This window comes from Lycorma delicatula, chromosome 3, assembly GCF_047948215.1.
Source record: "Lycorma delicatula isolate Av1 chromosome 3, ASM4794821v1, whole genome shotgun sequence".
NCBI lineage: Eukaryota > Metazoa > Arthropoda > Insecta > Hemiptera > Fulgoridae > Lycorma > Lycorma delicatula.
Genome location: NC_134457.1, coordinates 100,679,256 through 100,701,547, shown reverse-complemented (window position 1 = coordinate 100,701,547; position 22,292 = coordinate 100,679,256). Strand labels below are relative to the sequence as shown.

The 22,292-nt window shown below is 29.4% G+C and overlaps 1 protein-coding gene across 4 annotated transcripts in view; it reads right to left on the bottom strand.

Moving 5' to 3' along the window:
- Positions 1-22,292, bottom strand: part of Nedd4 (E3 ubiquitin-protein ligase Nedd4) — a 137,851-nt gene that overhangs the window by 50,073 nt on the left and 65,486 nt on the right. For 2 of the 4 annotated variants that reach the window (XM_075360266.1, XM_075360269.1), the window contains exons 6-8: positions 19,936-20,125; positions 15,192-15,319; positions 3,899-4,028 (exon numbers count right to left, since the gene is read on the bottom strand). In XM_075360266.1, the coding sequence (XP_075216381.1) occupies positions 3,899-4,028; positions 15,192-15,319; positions 19,936-20,125 (448 nt within the window). The remainder of the gene's footprint in view (positions 1-3,898; positions 4,029-15,191; positions 15,320-19,935; positions 20,126-22,292) is intronic. The other 2 variants (XM_075360268.1, XM_075360267.1) reach the window with 2 other exon arrangements.

Sequence of the window (22,292 nt, the reverse complement as noted above, 5' to 3'; positions counted from 1 at the left end):
TTCTCCCTCTACCTCTCCCTCAAAATCCCCAACCCCTTCCACGCCATCTCCAGAAAAATCTGCCAAATCACCTTCTTCATGCAAAGTCAATTCCTCCAATTCCTGCTACATGCAAATCAACAAGCTAACACATGCACGTCATCAAAAACACAATGAAAATTTAAATTATGAAAATTAAACACAAAAAAATTACTTTTAAACTCCAAACAACTTTAAATTTAACAAAGATTAGTACAATAAATAAAAATTTAAACTTAAAGATAGAAATTTAGTAAGAAAAAATGAAACAGAACAATATTATTAATAATATTACTACAGAAAAGTAAGCATGCAGACAAAAAAGACAAAATGCAGACCCTTTTCCTTTAGAAATTAATATCAGATTACACTATATATATATATATATATATATATATATAATGGAAAGTTAAAATTCTATACCTTGTATTTTAACACCAATTTGTCAAAAAAGGTAATTAGAAGTAGATTTAATAAGCAGTTTAATAAAGAGAAAGTTTGTTTTACCACCCTTCCAACCAGGAATCAATTTTTAAATAGGATAAACTAAAAAATAATTTACTTTTCATAAGAATAATTACAAAAAACTAAAAAAAGAGAACATACCATACCCAGCATAAAACATAATAAAAAATTAAGTACAAAGGAAACTCTTAAAAGAAACAGTTTCTACAATACTAACAAAAAACCAAATTTATTTCAAAACATGTTTAGTTACAAATCAACTCTCCCTAGCACACAAATAACAACGTATTTGTGTCACCCACACAGAGAACATATTTAACAGAACTTGACTAAAGATTGTAGAGTGATTTGCTACATGACAAAATAACCAAATTACCTCAACCAAAATTAAGTGACTACCATACATATTCATGAAAATGAAGTGTTTATTTACATATTTTAGTTTAAAAAAAATTAAAATTAATTTTTTAAAAATTGAGGAAATTACTTCAGTTTTCTCTTCTAAAAATACATTTTTAATTAATCTAATTAACAGAAATCTTTTAGTAAAACAAAAATAAAATCTCCAATAACTTTACATTTAAACAGAATAAAGATAGAGAAATAAGGGTTATTAATTATAACTACAGATATATTTCTATCTTTTAATTTTAACTTAAAACAAAAAAAGTTCTTTTTTTAGAGAGAAAAATACAAAACACATTTTAAGAACAGATCACAACAACTAACTACTAGACATAGATGGTTGAAAGGAATTACATAACTCACCCACAAAATGTATTCTAAATATTCCAAACATTACCAAACTTCTTAGCACAGATCTCAGAGGATTCCAATCAATAAAATATTAATACTTGATAAATGCAAACTATGACTCAGCATACAAAAATTACACAATTCTTCAATAGCAAGCACTTTAGATTAGCAGTAACTTAACAGAAATATTATAAAGCTAGTAAATTTAAAGAACAAAGAAAAAACAAATACAATTTCATTCCAGATCAACTATAACTTTATAGTCCAGTCAATTGGGGGGGAAAAAAAATCAATTTTTGAAGAAAATTAGTAGTAGAGCTTATGAAAGTAAATAATGGAGTTGTAGATTAGGGTAATTATAACTTGTTTAAATGTGGCTGAACAAAGTTTTCACTAACTGGACAAAATGGTTGCCATTTAAAGGTGATGAAAATCAGTTTTTTAATTTTGTAAAACAAGGTAAACTTCCTAGGCGACAAAGTTCAGAATAAAAGTTTTAGGCATTTGCATTATCTATAACTTAAGCCCTTAAACATTGAATTTTGTTCATTAGTTACTGCAAAAAAGTCAACAGTTAAAAGTGATCATTTTTGCAAAGCCAGTGGTTATTGAAAAAATAACTTTTTTACTAATTTTATTGTTTTCAAAGTTAGCTCTTGGACTACTGAATTTAATGAGTGGTTGGTTACACAAGAAAATTCATTAATTTGTTGCTGAGATATTGAAATTTGTTTATAAAAACTCTTCAGGCTGTAATTATTTTGGCTTTCAAAAACTATTTCATGTCCATTTCAAGTCCAATCTATTCTTCAAGACTTCTTCTTACAAATGGTGAAAAGTTTAGGACCAAAAATTAATGTAAAACTTGTTTAACTTCTTCAAAAAAATGAACGAAAAATACAGCATGATCATGCAGTACTCGCGGAAGGGGGAGCAGTTTGTGACAGTCGCTCACAATTAAAGCTAAATTTGATAACAAATTGGCAGAGTGTGAAAAAAATTGTACTATCTCCGCAAATTTTGGACAGATCGAGACCATAATTTTGAAATTTTTAAAATTAAAAATTTTTTTTTTTAAATTACATTAAATTTAGTGTACTTTTTTGAAGCAAAATTTGTGTACATATATAATTGTTTATTTATATATATAAATTTATGAACATATATAACAGTAATATTAATTGGAACCAATCAATGTATATTAATTGGAATGTATATTACATGAACACAATAAATAGTGTTGATAAATAGTATTCTGTCTATGTTTACACAAATGGACTTTACACGGATATAATTAGAGTGCACTCATATTCATGAGTTAAACATATTACAAGATTATTATTTAAATTTATCAATTTTTTTTCATCTACAAAGACAAAGAGTGTGATAAGCACATAAAAGCAGACTACATCTGAAATAATATGTAAAAACTGATAGCATGATAGTTATTATTTTTTTGGGGCTACCCCAATTAAAAAAAAATGGTCTCAATCAGTCTAAAACTTACGGAGATAAGAGCGATATTTTTGCACTACGCAGATTTGAAGTTACAAATTCAGTTTTATTCACGCTTCACTGCTGTGAACTGCTTCCCCCTCCACGACTACCGCACAAGTACGCTCTAATTTTTGCTTATTTTTTCTAAGAAGTTTAAACAAGTTTTACATTAATCTTTGGTCTAAAACTTTTCACCACCTGAAAGTACAAGTCTTGAAGAATAGATTGCACTTGAAATGGACAAGAAAAAATCTTAGCCGAAATAATTACAGCTGCCTGAAAAGTCTTATTATAAGCAAATTACAATATCTCAGCAAAGAATAAACCAATTAATTTTCTTGTGTAACCACTCACTGAATTCAAAATTCCAAGAGCTAACTTTTAAAACAACAAGAATAGTAAAAAAAAAATTATTTTTGCAATAAATATTGGCTTTGCAAAAAACAATCACTTTTAATGGTTTTTCAACTTTTTTGCAGTAACTAATAAACAAAATTCAACATTTAAAGGCTTAAATATAGGTAATACAAATTCCCACAAAATTAATTTTGAACTTTATCACCTGGAAAGTTTACCTTGGCTTACAAAATTGAAAAAACAATTTTCACCACCTTTGAACGGCTACCATGTTGTCAAGTTAGCGAAAATTTTGTCCAGTCACATATAAACAAGTTACACTCACCCTAATCTACAACCCCATGTGCTTCTCTAAATTCTACTAATTTTTTAGCAAAAAAATCCCTATTAACTGGACTATTAACACGTTCCTAACTCCCACGAAATAAAAAGTACTAAACAATTAAACAATCATTAATAAAAAGGTTTAGCATATGATTTACCATTGTATGCTAATTAATATTGCAAATCGTACAATGGTAAATTTTTTTAACTATTTCAGACTGCTAAATAATCTTGCAAATCAGTCTTAAATAGTTTAAAAAAAAAACAACAAAAATTTATGAACATGTACGAAAACATTCTCTTCATCACTTAATTATTTAATTTCTTAATTTTATATCTAAACTATCACAAACATATAAAATAAATATGCATTAATAAATTACCCAGATGCAAGCAATAAACAAATAAAAACATTCTGACAATAATAAAAAACTGACTATAAATAACAAAAAAATATTCCAATTTTTATAGAAACACTTACTTGGCTTAAATTAGAAGCAACACTAGTACGACGATTTGCTTCAACTTCATCAGAACTAATGTGAAACCTTCTTTGAAATTCAGTCACAGCCGTCTCTAAATTCTGACTTGTCCTACCATTAACTTCATTGCTAAAATTAAAAATAAAATCCACTTATAAAATATTAAACATATAAATAATATAATCTAATTTAGTAAGAATTACCTTTTTATATTATTTACACACACACACACACACACACACACACACACACACACACGCACGCACACACACACACACACACACACACCCACACACACACACACACACACACACACACACACACACACACACACACACACACACACATATATATATATATATATATATATATATATATATATATATATATATATATATATACAAGTTAGATGATACTTTTGTCATACAAGTTGTTATATACAAGTTAGATGATTTTACCTTTGTCTAAAAAGTATATATATATATATATATATATATATATATATATATACATCCACATAATAATGAGTAATTAATCTTCCAACTTGGTTAGTAAAGTAACTCAGTGAAATGGCTAGCATACAATTTTACTTAAGTTTTTGATTTTGCTTTAAAAGCTTTTAATTTATTTATTTATAATTTTTTTTTTAATTTTCTCTAAGCTTTTAAAGTATGATAAAGTAAATTTAAATTTAGTTTAAAAGATTTTAATAAAATTTAATTAGTTTAAACAATTTTTAATAAAACATATAAATTAATGGGTGATATAATATTATATATTCAGAGTTGATAATATTTTTTGAAATACATGCGTAAATGTAACACAACTGATGATGCGAATTAAATTTGTGAAAGCACTTCTGCTTATGTAATGAAATAAGTTAAGTAATTCTATTTCAATTATTCTGTACTTTGGTTGAAATATATATATATATATTGTTGCCACATGCATGCCAAGCTTCATATCAACAAGTGCAGCACACAAGTCATTCAGATGTCAGGAGGATTCACGTGCCTGCACAAGTACCACTTCCCACTAATCCAGCTGACCATGCAACATCCCACCATAGCAACCCCACCACTTTCAGGCGCTTATAAAAGATCGGTCCCAGCAGAACAAATTATTATATATTATCGACCACCATCTGGAGAAGAAGAAGAAGAAAGAAGAAGTTCGCTGGCCCACCCAACGTGCCCTTTTCAGGGCTATCATAAGGTTCTAAGGTCCTGTGTGCAGTCAAAGCCATTCAGCAACAATATATACATAAGGGTCACTCAAAAATTACAGATAAAAACTGCTCTAGTTTATTTAGTCAATTGAGTTTTTTAACAACATAATCTCCAGCAATATTAATACACTTCTCCTGTCAGTGAACCAACTTATTTAAGCTTGCTGCAAAGAAATTTTTGTCTTGATATCAGAGAAAATTTATCCCATTTTCTTTGATGTTGTCATTGCCAATGACATAGCGTTTCTTTGAGTAGAGCAAACAAGCAGAAATCTGACGGGGCAAATCAGAATTGTATAGGGGAAGAGTTAGTACTGCCCAATGCAATTTGTAAATGGTTTCTCAAGTTGCTTGAGCTGTGTGAGGTTGGGCGCTATCGTGAAGTAGAGTGATGCCTTTGCACCGAGATCCAGGACATTGTTTTCAACAATGCTGGCTTCACATTGTTGATAAATATATCACAATAGTATGCGCTGTTTATTGTTCATTGATCTTCTAGAAAATCAAAAATTTAATTTTGCACCCCAGAAGATTATCATCATGATTTTGTCTTCTGATTGTCAGGTTCAGAATTTTTGTCAAGTAATGAACTCATGTGCTTCCATACATGTTCTTATCTTTTTGATCCCAGTTCAAACTGGAGAATGCATGTCTCATTACAGATTAGAAAACTGTGTAAAAAACATCACCTGCATGGTGATACCATTGTTTCAGCACTGTGCACATGCGTTGTATGTCCTTATTGTGATCTGACAACTCCCTTGGAACCCATCTTGAGCTTGTTTACAGCACTTGTGCTTGTTGCTGATAATATTATGAACTGTACAAACACTTATAATTTTTCAGCTGTAACCTCAACCATAATCACTGGTCTTCCTGGATAAAAGTCTATGCAAGTTTTAAACACCGGAGTTAAAACATCAATTAGACATGCAGAACGCAGTGTTCATCAGTCACTGAAGTTTGATCATCTTTAAATTTTTCTACACACTAGTAAAAATTTAAGCAGTTCATAAATCTGTGTGAATTGATTAGTCATATATGAGAGTAAATGTTAACTGGTTTTATACCTTTGAAATGCAAAACACACATCACTGAACACTGTTTAACTAATTTGCAAATTTTAAGAGAGTTCGCCATCGGGTCAATCCAAACCAAGTGGTCCAACACTGGTTCCCACAATGTTTCAGAAAATTTCATATTTTATAGGTGCATTCCCTTAGGTTTTGATAGTTCAAAACTAATTTTTTAAAATATTTATTATATCCAGTTCAAAAATGGCCGCCATTTTAGTTTTAAGCCTCGTGCTGTTTTAGCCCAGCTATTATAAATACATACAATAATGTCTTTATTTTGAAATGTCAATGGCAATACTTTTATAACTTAATGAAGTTCACTATCAGATGATGTTGTGAATCGACATTTTAGCAAACTTTCTGATTGTGCTATAAAACAATGAAATGATCTGGTGCCTTTAATTTTCTGACAAGTGTTGAACTTTTCCTCTAAGATATTGGAACTGAATTCTTGGATTTCCTCAGTTTTCATAAAAACATACACAATTTCCTTAACATTTTCTTGCAGAATTTAAAAATTTCCTGAACTATCAAAATTTGATCCTTAAGGTTGCTGTAAACTAGACTTTGTCATCACAGATTGCTTCATAGTATCCCCTATGCAATCACAGGCATTTTCAACATAACATGATGAAAAAAAGAAATTCCATTCTATGTCACATCCAAAATCCACTTTGTGATAGCACATATTTATAAAATTCTTTTATTTTTATATTGGCTTACAGCCCCAACAAAGAAATAGATTAATTTTTTTATAGAAGCATGATGTTCCCTAATTTATTAATTGAAGTTGAAATGCATGAACTGTTGAAGTATTATGTTCTAAATGATCACTTACGACACAAAAGCTAAGGAGCTCTTTACTTTCTCATGATCTTTACAATAAACCACAAATGGATGAACTGTATCCTGCTTGTTTACCCAGTGGTGCTCTTGTGCTTAGTCTTGTACAACAAAGGTAAATTGTATAACAAATTATCTGAAAAGTCAACCAGAACATTGCATTCATCATCCGACAAGATTTTCTTTAAAAAATTTCCCTCTGATTTTACAATAAAATTATGTATCTTTAGCTTTTCAACTTTAAAAATAAATATTTCAAAGAATTCTCATGATTTAACAACTGTCATCATTTCAGTTCTGTCCTGTGTCACCCATTATTTATATTCTATATTGTCTGGCACTGAGTCTTCTTCAGACTCTTCAAACAGTCAACCAAGGCCCGTTTGCCTGGACATTCTTGGCATTTTCCCATTACACAATTATCTGTTTTACATACCAGAATTTCCAAAAAATCTTTATAATCAACTTTAAGACTGACACCACTAGTCATCAACTTTACATTTTGATGGTATAAACAGAAACATACATTATGAGTACCACATGTCCCTGCAGCAACACATCATTTTGGTCTTAACTAACAGAATTTCAATCTTCGTTTTAGAGTTCTTTTTAAACTCAAAAAATAGCTCATTTAAATTACAAAGCACTAACTGTTTTTGTCTTTGAACCTTAGTAACATTTTCATTCAATGACACACAATCCTTTTTCCCAGGCATCAAATGACTATTTCTGACATCTTCATAAAAACTTCTAACTTTCTGTATTGTCTTCACTTATTACATTTGATGTTCTCCTTTTTTGTAATTCAGGTAAATATCCTGTTCTTTACTAGGTTTCTTGTTAATTTAACCATGCATTTAGACACTTTAAATTCATTGCTAACTTCTGCTTGGCTCAAAAATTCAAAAGTAAACTGATAATTTAAATTTTTTCTCTCTGTTGGAAATGTGATATTTAGTTTTTAGGTTTTCTATTCGATCATTATAACAGTTTGTAAATTTTGAGGAATGTCATCTGGATCAGAAGTAGGAATTTCCTTTTGAAATGAACTTCTAAATTCTTTCTGACAGTGGTAGAAATGTTTTGAATTTTTGTTTTAAAGGCTACAAATCTTTTTATTCACTTTCTTTATTTTACAAGCAAGAGATAATAGCACAAGTTGAATCTACCTTATTTATAGTTTCTGATGAGTAGTAAGTCTTTATCTGAACTTTCACCATCCCTTTCATAGAACACAACAAATATTTTAGAATAAAATACTAGGTTATTTTCCTAATAGGAAATTTTCATAATAGGTATATGATTGACAGGAATGCTTATATTCTTAGAATAATGATACATTTATTTCTCTTATGTCTTTTGTTATATAGGCTTTGTATGTTTTTTGAAAGGATCTGAGCAAGACTGCCCATAGAGATAATGAAATTTTTTCAAGTAATCCTTTTCATGATATTTACAAGATGAAGTGACCTATAGATCATTCTTAAAGAAAACAACACTTTTCTTCTACACTATACTTTAAATGACACTATAATCTTTAAATAGTTTAATAATGTCTTAAGGAAAACCTTAAAGACATCACTCCCCATGTGGAGTTGTTAGTCTCCCATCAGGCACTTCCCAAGATTGTGAATAGTGGAATGTTCACTAGATATAGTGGATACCAGAGAAATAAATTATCTTGGGTGGATAAAAACTAACACACTTTTATGTAAGCTTCATTAGTTAAAACATCTATAGAACACTGACACTCTACCTTTTACCTGACACTTACCAATTTTGGTAAAAGGTCGCAAAAGTGTACACTTTAAGAGTAGAGTGACATAAATGGCGGAGGGGGAGAAAGCACAGTGCAGGGACAGACATACACTACTTGCAGATACTTGAGCGAGCTTGTACAATACTGAACCTATCTACAGAGAATTGTGACTCATTAATATCATTAACTAATAACTATCAACAGTATAAACTGTGTGTACATATATATATATGCATACACGCAAGTAAAATAATACTTTTTTTTTACATAATAATTGTCTTTCAAAATAGTATTTATTCACTTCAATAATTTAATTGGTTTTAAATTGATTTGCAAATATACACAAACTTATTAATTACTTATTAAACTAATTTAGGCCTCTTTTTAATAATGAATTGATTTATTATCGTTTATAAATAATTTTTAATATTAGCCGGTATAGGTTCCAACTTTAAGATAGCATTACTTTGATAATCTTTGTATCTAAAATAATTAAAAATTATATTTTGGGCAGTCTACAAGCCTATTTATAATAAGGTACTTCATTTATTTTTTTAGAAATGTGGTTTTCTTAGTTTAAATGCCTCAAAAATAATAGAATAACTCCTTATGCCCATTATCCCGAGATGTGGAAATCAAGCGTTTTTTGCTCAAATTCACAATTCTTTTATACTTATTTTGAGTTGGATCTCAAAGTTGAGATTTATACTGAAATTTGACACCATAGACCTTTTATGTGTGCAATTTTTAAATTTTTATCTGATCCCCAACAGAGATATTGCAGCCGAAAAATTGAAAAAAATTCTAAGATTAAATGTTTAAAAGGGTGTAATTTTTAAAGGGTAACCTACTCACTCCCCATGTGGAGTTGTTAGTCTCCCATCAGGCACCTCCCAAGATTGTGGGTAGGGGAATGTTCACTAGATATAGTGGATAACAGAGAAATAAATTATTTTGGGTGGATACAAACTAACACTACTGCCTTGTAGTTTGGAGTTAGTTCTCCAAAGACTAGGGGAAGAAGACCCCAAACAAAACTTCTGGTCTCCCAGGTAGGGGATTGAGGGTTTGGGCCAGCACTCAATCACTCATAAAACAATTTTATCGCTAAAAGTCTTAACAGAAAAAAGCCTTGGGAAAATATCAGATATGTCAAAGAAAAATAAATTTTGTTACATGTAATACTCAGGGGATTAAAACAAAACAGAGGGAGGTTTTCCGACAGTTGGATAGGTTTGGAATTGATATTGGAACGTTAAATGAAGTAATGAGGAAGGGTGAAGGAAATGAACAATGTGGTAATTATTTGATGTTTTATAGTGGAGTCACTGAGAATCAAACAGCTAAGGCAGGGGGTGGCCATTGTAGTACGAAAAACTCTTAAAAGATTTATACGGAATTGGGAAGAGATAAGTGAAAGGATTTTAAATATGGAGTTTAGAATTTGGGGTCATTCAATAGTGGTGATTGCAGTTAACACTCCTACAAATAATGGAGATAGTAATACAAAGGACAATTTGGAGAACAGCTTTGATAATACCCTTACTGGAATAAGCCAGCAATATCAATATCAAAGAGATATTGATTTTAGAGGATTTGAGTGCCAGAACAGGATGGAAGAAACATGATTAAATCATTGGAAGGTTTAGAGATAAAGTTGTAAATGATAATGGAAGAAGGTTGATTAATGTGACCGAGACATTCGGATTGCGGGTAACGAACGATACAGATACTTTCAACATAAGGAGATTCACCTATATACTTGAAGACTGCCTACTCAGAACCTGAAATTTATTATTGATTATTTGATTTAGAGACAGAAATCTCCATTACATACAGACGATCTAAGGATGTTTAAAGGTGCTGAGTGTGATCATTTCTAGTTAAGAACAAAGGTGTGTATACAATTTTAACCTATTAAAATCCAGGAGAAACTGAAATAAGAAATGCAAGATACAGCTGGAATTGTTTGAACAGGAGTCAGACAGGTTCTTGTACAAGTTGCGGTTGACAAAAAAGATCACTAATCAGAGATGGTCGAAGAGTGTGGAGAATTATAGCTGACAAAAAGGATGTATTCATAGAGCAGCAAGTGAGGCTTTAAGGAAGGTAGACAAATTTGCGAAGTTGGAGGACTGGTGGGATGAAGGATTGGATGATGGCTTGACTAAGGAGAAGAAAGAAAGGAGCAAAGATATGGAGGATGAAAGTTGTATGCAAGAATTAATGGGGAAGTAAAGAAGGCAGTGGTGACAAGCAGAAGTGATAAATGGGAAAATAGATGTAAAAGATTCGAAATGTATATGGGTGGCAGTTGTACTAGGGAGTCAAGAGAGGTTGCATAAAGCATGAGAAAGGATACACATGAAAGAATAAATATGTCAATGGTTAAAATGGAAGAATGGGAAAGATATTGTGAGGAACTGCTGAAAAAGAACCGTGAGGTGTTTTTGGGGATGTAAGGTTGTCTGGTATCAGGGATAGAAGGCAGAAGGTAGTAAGAGTAACCAAAGAAGAAATTTATAGAGCACAGAGGCAGATAAAAAATGGGATATTACCAGATTCCATTCCAACAGAAGTCATTAAGAATAGTCTGGAGTGTAAGATAGAAGTACTGCAGAGCATTTATAATGGATTTTTTATTGAGGGTCAGAAAATACCAAAAGAATGGAGACTAGCATACATTACTTCAATATATAAGAAAGGAGCTAGAACAGATTTGTAGGAACTTTTATACAGGGATTAGTGTCACATTGGCTATTGGGAGGTTGTATGGGTGCATAAAAATAAGAATAGATGGAGGTAGTGATTAGCAAGAAGCAGGCTGGTTTTACAGCAGGAAGGCTATGTGTGGATAATATTTTCATCCCGAGACAAATTTTAAGTAAAAGATTAGTTAGAAGTTACCCATATGGTTTTCATAGACCTAGAAAACGCTTATGAGATGGTGCCGGTGAAGAAACTATTAAGTTGTTAATAATTGTGGCCTTCAGCCAACATATGTAAGAGCAATTTATGACATAGAAATCAAGAAACCGCTGTTAAGGTGGGATAACATCTGTAAAAAGTTTTTGAAGTTGATAAAGGTTTACATCAAGGTTGCCATTTTGCCACTCTGTTTAAGCATTGCTTGGATAAAGTATTGTAAGAATGCAGAAAAAATGCAGGATGGAAGTGGAGGTGGATGGTGAATATATATATATATATACATACATATATATATATACACATACATGTTGTTTGCAGAAGATCAGGTCATCATAGCATCAAATTGATTTGATATTAGCTAATGATAAAAAAATTGATGGAAACCTTTATTGGGTGTGATTTGAAGATAAATTTTAATAAGATAATTATCTAGTGGCTGGAGCAAAAGGAGATGACTTGACTATAGATGGGAATATCACCAAGGCATGTGAAGATTTCAAGTACCTTGGCTCTATATTATCACAGGAAGGAAATATTGTAAAAGATAAAAATCACCATATAGCTTTGGGGCAGAAGACTATCCAGAAGTGCAATTCTTTGTGGTGGTCTAAAGGGTTACAGAAAGCAAGTAAGTATAGATTGTACAAGAGTATTATTGAGATAATTTTACTGTACAGGAAGCATGGGAAATTAGAAAAAGAGATGAGGGAAAGTTAGTGGCTGGGGAAGATGGATATGCTGCACAGAAGTTTTGAAGTTTCTAGAATGCAGTGCATGAGAAATGAGGAAATCAGAAGAAAAATTGGGGCAACAGTACAGTGATTGATGTTTTGGTGGAAGAATACTGCAATCATATGGGCACGTTGGGAAAATGCTGGAATGGACTCCAGGAAAGCTGAGGAAACGTGGATGACCTCCAAAACAGTATATGTCTGATGTGATGGAGGAGATGGAAAAGGAATTTGAAGGAGGAAAGTTGACAGGATAAAAATAGTTTGGCGATTGGGGTATGAGAGATAGATGGCCTTTATAGCAATAAACAATTGCCTAGAAAAAAAGAAGCAACTCACCATTGATATTTTATATAAAGCATATTGATATTCTTATATATAAAAGCAGAGAAAAAATTGAGGGAAAGAAACTGTTCTCTATGTGAAATTGCTGCACAAAAAGTGAATTTTGTTCATTCGCATTTGATAACAATGGGCTACAAAGCATACATGAACAAAATCATATTAGGCAGGTAAATTAATTGGGCTTTGATCTGTACATCAAAATGTATTGAATAGAATGCAGTTTGTTTGAAAAGCCAGGACAACCCAGTGCTGAGTAATTTAGAAAGTCGTAGTTGCCTGCAGATGCAAAAAACACCATGAAGCTTAAAACAAAAATGGCTGCTATTTTTTAAACAAACACAACACAAATTTTAAAAAGTCAGTTTTGAACTATCAAAACATATGGAAATGCACCTACAAAATATACATTTTTTTCTAAGATGGTGTGGCAACCAGTGTTAGACCACTTGGAATGGATTGACACCATTATAAGATGGGATTTTGAAGTTATAAAGAAAACAATTACACTCAAACAGCTGATCAAGTGATTACAGTATTACAGACTTACTGTTCTGAAAGTTCAGAACCCTCTTACCAACTGTTTTGCCTCACAGTTATTTGTGTTTTTAATTATTGAATGGTCCTCATATATAGTTTTACCATGTATGATTCAATTTTAAACACTTCTACGGTTATAAAAAAAGATTATGTTTCCACATCAGCAATGATAGTATTAAAACATAATTAATAAACACTTAAGTTTTTTTAAGAATTATTAATTTATTTCCCTAACAATAGTCTGTTATCTAATTGCAGCTATTTATGATAAATATGACTGTCAAATTTTATAGAGATGAAAAACACAAAGCATGCCCAATTTCAAACCTAGAACGTCTGAAATGAATATTTTGAGTTTTGATATTTTAATACATATTTAACTCAAGTATTATAAACTATATAATACATGCATTAAACATATTAAGTTTTGTAATAATAGCATTTACCTACAATACTTATTAGTCATTAACAGATATCTATCACAAGTAAGAAATAATTTTGAAGAACAACACAATCATCTCACTTTATGTAAATCTATACATAAAAGTGATTTATATACAAAAGCATCATTTTTTCATGCATTTTCTTCAGGAACCACTCAAGACAGTTATTTTAGATTTTGCAAATGCAAAATGATTATATGCATATGATTTTAAAATATGCATATATTGACTGATTCTTAATTTTTAATGCTCCACCAATTCTTTTGAATACAAAACTGAATTTTTAAAATTATAAGTGTCAGTAAATTAAAAATAAAAATTTTAATTTAAAAAAAAAAATATTATTTTGTCAAATTATTAGTAATTATAATTATTAGTAATTGTATAACAAAAAAGTAATGGAAATATGCAATTATAACTGAAGAATAGAACGAAAGAATTAGAAAGAATTTCACAAGGATTTTTTTATGTTTCAATTTTTATTAAACAACTTGCAAGCCGTATTTTTTTGTTATTTACAACAAAAAAACTGATGAAGGTAAAAAAATACAAAAGTCCCATCATTGAAAAAAAATCACAATTAACCGATAAAGTATTTCTTTTTCAGTTTTTATGGTACAGGTCGTTCACATCAATCTGATGTGAACGATTTTTAAATTACAAAAGAGACTATAGTCAGAATAAAATGTGCAACAAAAGTTCTATAATTGAGTATGCGTTCTTTTAAGTGCTATTGTAAATTTATAAGTAATTTATTGTGAATTAATAGTTATTATTCAAGGAATAAGAAAAGAGGAACAGATGATGATGATGATCTTCTCATTCAGAGAAACATCTGCATTCTGATTGGAGTAGTTACCTGTCTTGCACTGGATTACCAGAGGCTGAAATAGAAAGTTAAAGCTAAAAGTATTTTAGTACTATATGAAAGAGTATTAAAAACACTCTTCAAAAATTTATTTTATTGGGTTCTTTAACATATATGTAATCAAAATAATTGTAAAAATTAAAAATAATTGCCTAGTACAAGTAGCAATGAAAATATTAAGAAAATAATTAAAACAAGTTTGACGATCATTATGGATTTCATGTTAATTCACTTTTTTTTTAAATTAATTTAAAATAAATCCTAACTTAATTATCAGAAATTAGATTGCAGAATATATTAATTTAAATATGTAACTGGTAACTGATTTTTACTTGTTTATATCTCTGTTGAGTACTTTTGAAGAGATCTCTGCTTGGCTTTTTTTTTTATTATAATAGAGTAATAAACATATATTTTGATAAAATTATAGAGATAATTTATAAGAGGTTATTGAAAAATATATCCTCCACACATGTATATGCACACATTGCATTTACATGCACAAACATATAGAAATATTTTATTTTAACTCACTTTAATGTAGGCCGTTCCCATTGAGTTGTACGAGCAAGATGATTTACATAATACGTTCTACCATTAGCATCTTGCCTTTCTTCCCAACCCTGTGGCAATGCACCATCACCAGTGTTCATATATACTGCCTGTATTTAAAAAAAAAATTACAATGCTATTAGTATTAATACAAATACTGTAATTTGACAAATAAATTATTTCTAATTTCATTCATTTTCTTTACTTTCTTATATAATATGTTTAATACAACACAAAACTGTTATATACTTAAAGTCGATCCAAAAAGAAAGAGTATACAACAAAATCAAAAAAAAAAACCTTTCTGTTTTAAAACAGATTCTGATTTTTTTTCAGAGCATCATAATCCAAAAAAATTCTTTTTTTATAATAAGTGATTATTAAGAATCACTCAATGTTTCTACTTCTGTCTAGAGACTTTGGCAGCTATAAACTAAACTTTTTTTAAATCTGTTAAAATTGGACTTCTTGGTTAAATTCTGTTTCTGCTAAGGTGATGGTTCCTTGAATGATCAGTTTTATACCTGTAGCTTAAAATTTCAATCCTAGGTAAGAGTATCAAATAAGAGTATGATTTTAGACAAATGCCTTAATTAACAACATTTGTTTTAAAAATCATGTTTTACCACATTAAAACAAATAGTTAAAGTTTAATGAATTTCACAGAGGTATTATTGCTTTGCCCACAATATCTTTCTGGAACTTATTTTGAAAGAAGCATTAATGAGAAAAATAGCAAGAAAAAGGGCCAAATTTACAATTTTGATTCTTATCAAAAATTGTGTTAGAAAATCTCTACTAATTGTTTATGCATTATGGTTATGTATTTCAATATTATGATAAAGGATTAAAGTTTCAGGGGTTACTGATTTATTGAAGAACCAAAGGTCCTGTGGACCTAATTTTACGTAAACAATTGATGTTGTAATTTTATAACATTAGTCGCTCTTTTTTTTTTTTTTAGGAAACATTAATTTAAACTAAAATTTAATTTAGTGTACCATAACTACAACATCAATTAAAAATATTAAACACAATGTCACTAAATCTATATTCAGCACCAAGTCATATGAAATATTAGCAGCCAGACCCATTAAGTGCAGACATGAAAAAAGTGTCAATACATAATTTTTTTTCCCCCAAATACCAACAAACTAAAAATTATCAGTTTATATTATTTTATTTTTTACAGAATTTTTCAATGCAGTGATATAAAACTTCATGGGTCTAAAGGAAAAATGTTAAAATGTCATATGATTATATGCGTTAAATAAATAACCTGTGTATCAAACCAATGCAATTTATGCTTACAAAAATACAAATAATGCTAATTTCAAAAACTGATGAGCTATCCTAAGTAAGTCTGAACCTCAGAAAAAAGGATATTTATTACAAAATGCTAAAACATAATTAATGCTCAATCAACTTATAATTTGAAATAATCTATTCAAATCAAAACTTATTGCTGAATGAAGTACAACAAATAATCCTAAGTTCTTGTAGTGAATGTTCATGTAAAATTAAAAAAATTAAAATATTACTTCTTCATTAAATTAATCAAAAGGGAATTATTCTAGAAGGGTAAGAAGTTTTAAACATTATAGTTTTACACTCAAAAGTGACTAATGATTATAAAAATTATTAATGATCATGTAAATGTTTAATTCTTACTCACATCAAGTAAGAATTTGATGTGAATCATGTCAATAACACCAACTGAACTATACTGGGAAATTTATATATAAAACGATTGATTAATTTTTTAATATTAAATGAGGATAACATTAACCAGTTAGTTTAAAATGTATGCCAAACAATCAAAATCAAACTTAGATCGTAAGAACAATATAAATCCACATAGGCTAGATGAGAAGTCACCTAATTCTACTGCATCATAAACAACCATTGTAAATTTCATTATCAGCCTCTAATTAGCTGTCAAGAACAAAATACTCAAAATATACTACTCCAATGTGAAAAACAAGTCTATTTTTAAAAATCTGCTACTTGAACTCAATAAGGTGAAAGAAATTAATTAATTACAGTTACAAAAATAGATACTATGCAAAAGCAACACTTACTATCATAATTATATTATTTGCCGTAATAAGTGTGAACTTAATAATAATTAAAAATAAAATAATTGATAAAATATGATGAATATGCTTATAATCAAATGTAAAATTAAAATGTCTTGTGACATGACAACTGTAAAATCTTTAATTGGTGTTTGTACATAAAATAAAAATCTATTTTTATACATAAATGTATATACAATTGTACCTCATTTAATGTTAGCTCTTATAACAATGCCTCAATATCATAAAGACAATAATAAATAATATTTTTCAGATATTTTATAAAATCTTATAATATTAAAAAAATGTTTCTAAAAGATAAATGAAGATAAAACTGTAGACCAATGAATTTTTATATAAACAATTATTTAGTTGAAAATATAAACTTAATGTACATACTTAAAATTTTATATGCATTTGTCTGGTAGACAAAGTTTCCGCTGAAAAAATATTGACAAAAAAGATTTGAAAAGATGTTTGAATGACGTAGAGTAATTACATTTTTTTGTGAAAATGACTCAGATTTAGGAAGAAATGTTATTGTAAAAACATCAATATTAAATTCAATAAGTCTATACAAGTAATTATTAAATGAAAGAGAAAAGGAGCATAAAAAATCAACTTCAGATTCATACTTTCCAAAGTTATGATTGTACAATTGCAATAATTGATCATTTTACAACAAATAATATATTTTCAACAGTAATGTTTTAAGCATTAAAAATTTATTGATAAAAAGTTACTTTCCTTAAAGATTACATACATATATGTATTTTATTTATTTAATAAATTTCCTATCCCAACCGTAATATTTTTAACTCTGATAATGGATTTTCATTTAACGATTTAATTTCATAAAACATATCTGTTCGTTAAACAAGGTATGACTTTCATGTGTCTGTGTGTGTGTGTGTGTATATATATATCCTTATGTATTTTATTAAATATCTTCCCTCTATCGAAATATTCAATACTAAGTCACAACATACCACCAAAACAATAAAAGTAAATTTTATTTACTAAATATTTATCTCTTTTTGACATATTACAGAGATTAGAAAACTAGTTATTAAAATTAACTTTACATTTACAGGGAAAAAAATCTCACTCATAACATTACTAATTACATTAAAATCATTATTTTCTTTGTATGAAAAGCACCATCAAACAAATATACACCTTGAATTAAATTTCAAACATTTAAATAAAGAATTAAACAAAAACTATATCTTGCCAACTTCCAGACTCGCCCACTAATTTTAAACAATTAAATTCATAAATTTTACTACTTGCATTTATATTTAAGAAAGAAATAGAATACCAGCTAATTTTAATTTTAAATTAAAGATAACCTAGAGCTGCTAGGTTTACTGTAAAGCTACCTAACAGCAAAGAGCTATAAAACAAATCCAAAGACACCCTATCTCCCAAAAAAACAGATCAAAGATTCATCATAAGCTTTAAAAATTTGGCATGCATTCTAGCAGGGTGACCTAAATCTATCCGAAAAACCCAGATCAGTAAAGAAAGCATTAAGTATAAGAAAAAGAGACAGATAATGAAAAAGGATGACTATGAAGGATCATGGAATGAGCTAACAGCAACAGACAGCTTCAAAATTCTCCAAGCAATTCTCATCCACAACTTCTGAATACCTTGTTATCCACCAGTGGGAAACTGGCTCAATTCTTCCACATACAATGCAACTCTGGGTAAGAAGGATTTCCTTAAAGAAACAAGAAATGAGCAAATATCCCAGGCCACAAGATTCCTTAGGGAATCTGTCACATTTCTTAAGTTGCTTTTCTAGTGAAAAAAAAAAATTGTCGTAGCAGATACTTAAGAGTGCTCAAGGAAAAATCATTGATCAATGTGGTACAGAACTGCTCCTGGCCTGAGTAAACTACCCTGAATTCCTAAGTTGTGAACAGCACGGACAATCACTGCTTCGACACTACTCTTGGATAGGTTTGTTCCAAGTAGTCCCTCTGTGAACAAACATCTCTTTCTCTTACTAACCCTAATCGATTTCCTTTTTTTTTATCCATTCTTGCTTGGCGTATACTAAGGGTTTTGACTAGATCCTCACTGGATCCAAGCTAAGGGTATGGCCTACTGAGTCTCATCTTAATTATTTTTATGTTTTAGTGGTGTGGTTCTGGCTACAGTCCTGCTGAATGACTCTTTGTTTCCTACCTCCAGATTAAAAATAAATTAATCTTGAGTATGAAGATATCATTTGATAAATCCAGCCTCTTAATTTTAATAAATGCATAGATGTAGACCAATTTTTATTTGGGCTACAACAGTTGAATAGTGGATTTCTTATTAAAGGATTAAAATAACCTTGAAAGCTAAATTGTTTAACTAATGGTCAAATCTATTATACAACCTATAATGGGTACACTCCATCAATGATCAAGAAATTAGAAAAAGTAATTATGGTATTAGCCAAATCACCCCCATGCATAATAACTTTATCCACCTTTATATGCCTATAGATGACATATCTATCATTTTTACTTCAGTAAAAATGATAACTTAAAATTTCAGTTATAAAATTAAATTTAAAAAGGTATAACATAATAATGGGAAGCACTGATATAAATCAATTAATTTTAAAGGAGAATTTCTTGTAAATAACTCACACTAGCAGTCACCTGCGCAGGAGATTCTACTGATGGATTGTGATCAACTATCTCCCAACCAGATTCACTGTCTGATCTTGGTCTACTTCGCTCTTCATTTTCCTCACTGAGATGAGGCAATTCATTTCCAGTATCCCTAATGTAAGCATGATAAAGCTCAAGAGAACCCTTCACACGTGATTTCGCACTGCTAACAACAATATATCATTTACTTGGTTGAGAAATGCACTAAATTATAAAATAAAACAAAAAATTATCAAGGTTAAAACAAAATTATATCTAAGTCAAGCACCTCTTCAGTAACACTTCTCATCCTATTAGCACAGAATATTTGTCACTGATGAACATTTTGAATAAAAAGCAATATTTCAATTAATTTGATTAACTCAATTCAATAATAACTATAACCTTTTTATTCAGCAGTACAATTTTTGAAAGTCATTAATATTACAAAGAGATGTTTTGAAATTTGTTTTAAGTAATCAAGTTTTGGAACCAACCATCAACTAATAAAATTTAGAGTAATAAGTATTGACATAATTTCTGAAAAAAAGTTGAAGAATGTAAAAAATGAAAAACTGATTGATTACACTTCACCGTACGCTTCAACAAGTGAATTGACCCAGTTTTCAACTGGATTAATTCTGGAAATTCATAATTAATTTTTTAATAACAATACACATAGATGCAGCAGTAGTAAAGTTTTCTAGTGGTAGGCCTATTTATTAAACCCACCGGATTGGTCTATTGGTGAATGCATCTTCCCAAATCAGCTGATTTGGAAGTCGAGAGTTCAGCATTCAAGTCCTAGTCAAAGTCAGTTATTTTTACACAGATTTGAATACTAGATCGTTTATACCGGTGTTCTTTGGTGGTTGGGTTTCAATTAACCACAGGAATGGTCGAACTGAGACTATACAAGATTACACTTCATTTACACTAATACATATCATCCTCATTCATCCTCTGAAGTATTATCTGAAAGGTAATTACCGTAGGCTAAACAGGAAAAAGAAAAGAAAAGCCTATTTATTAAATTTTGCAATTTTTCCTCTCTTTGGTTATATTTTGGATATAAACAAAGTTTACGTATCATTTTGCTAATTTATTGCATTATAAATTGATAATAACCATGTAAACATAATATCAATCCTATTTGAATTGAAAAAAGTAAAACGCAAACAAAACAACTACTTGATAACAAAAAAATTTATTTTTAGAATCTTAAAATTTTTAAGAGAACATATTTGGTGATTACTAACCTAAAATTTTAAAATATTTTAAGTACATATAATATGAATATATACAATGGGAGAGGTTTGTACCGCAATTTTAATAGGACAAATATCTCTTGGGTTAAAATCGATGGTTTATTATATTTTCCAGTAGGATTACCTTGTTCCAAATGTTATTTTTTGCATCACAATTAGTATTACAGTCAGCATATACTCATGCTCTTTTTCCAGTAGATCACATGAAATGCAATCAAAAGAAAAATCCAATTTATTAGATAGTGTTATCAACTTCATGAATGTCCAGAAAATCTGAACTATTACGTTTAATACCACTAATTTCTCTTAACATAAATATCATGTCATTTTCATTAAAAAATTCAAAGAAAAATTCACATTTAATGTGATACCAACATAAACAATTCTGTACATGAAAATTGTTAGTTTGTTCATAAATTACTATTTCTGTAAGATTTTCAAAACGCAGATATATAAACAAGAATACAGATGAATACATAATAGTGCAATCAATTGAGATAGAAGACTAAAAGTAATTAAGGACATACTGCATCTACTGATGTTCTTCAGAACTTCTAGAACTAAAGAAATAAACATGTATAAATTCTACGATGATTGGATATTGAATTGCACCACAAGAACTGTTGGTGCTTCCATGGTTAAAAATTTTTTTTTTATCAATTTAAATATTAAATACCCAACAAAACAATATAGTACATTTTTATAAATAGTCCTTCGTTAAGTGAACAAAATTTTACTAAAATTTATTATTTGTTCATTATCTTAAGGCAAAGTTGCTTACAACTACAGCTATCAGTTCTTCATTTGAAGGTCTTAGGTTTTATCTATTAAACAATTCAGATCATAATTCTTCTTCAATGTCCAATTTATTTACCTTCTTTAGACATACATTTCGAATGCCTCCAGCCTCTCTTTTTCTAGAGTCAGCTTAAACTCCCACATCAGTATGTTACAAACAAAAGTAATCATAAGTGTCATCATAATTTCAATATGTAGATATTTATATTTATATTACAAAACTGTATACTATCATGCAAAATTAGTTTGGAATATAAATTCTTTTCTTCACTTCATTTTTAAACTTTC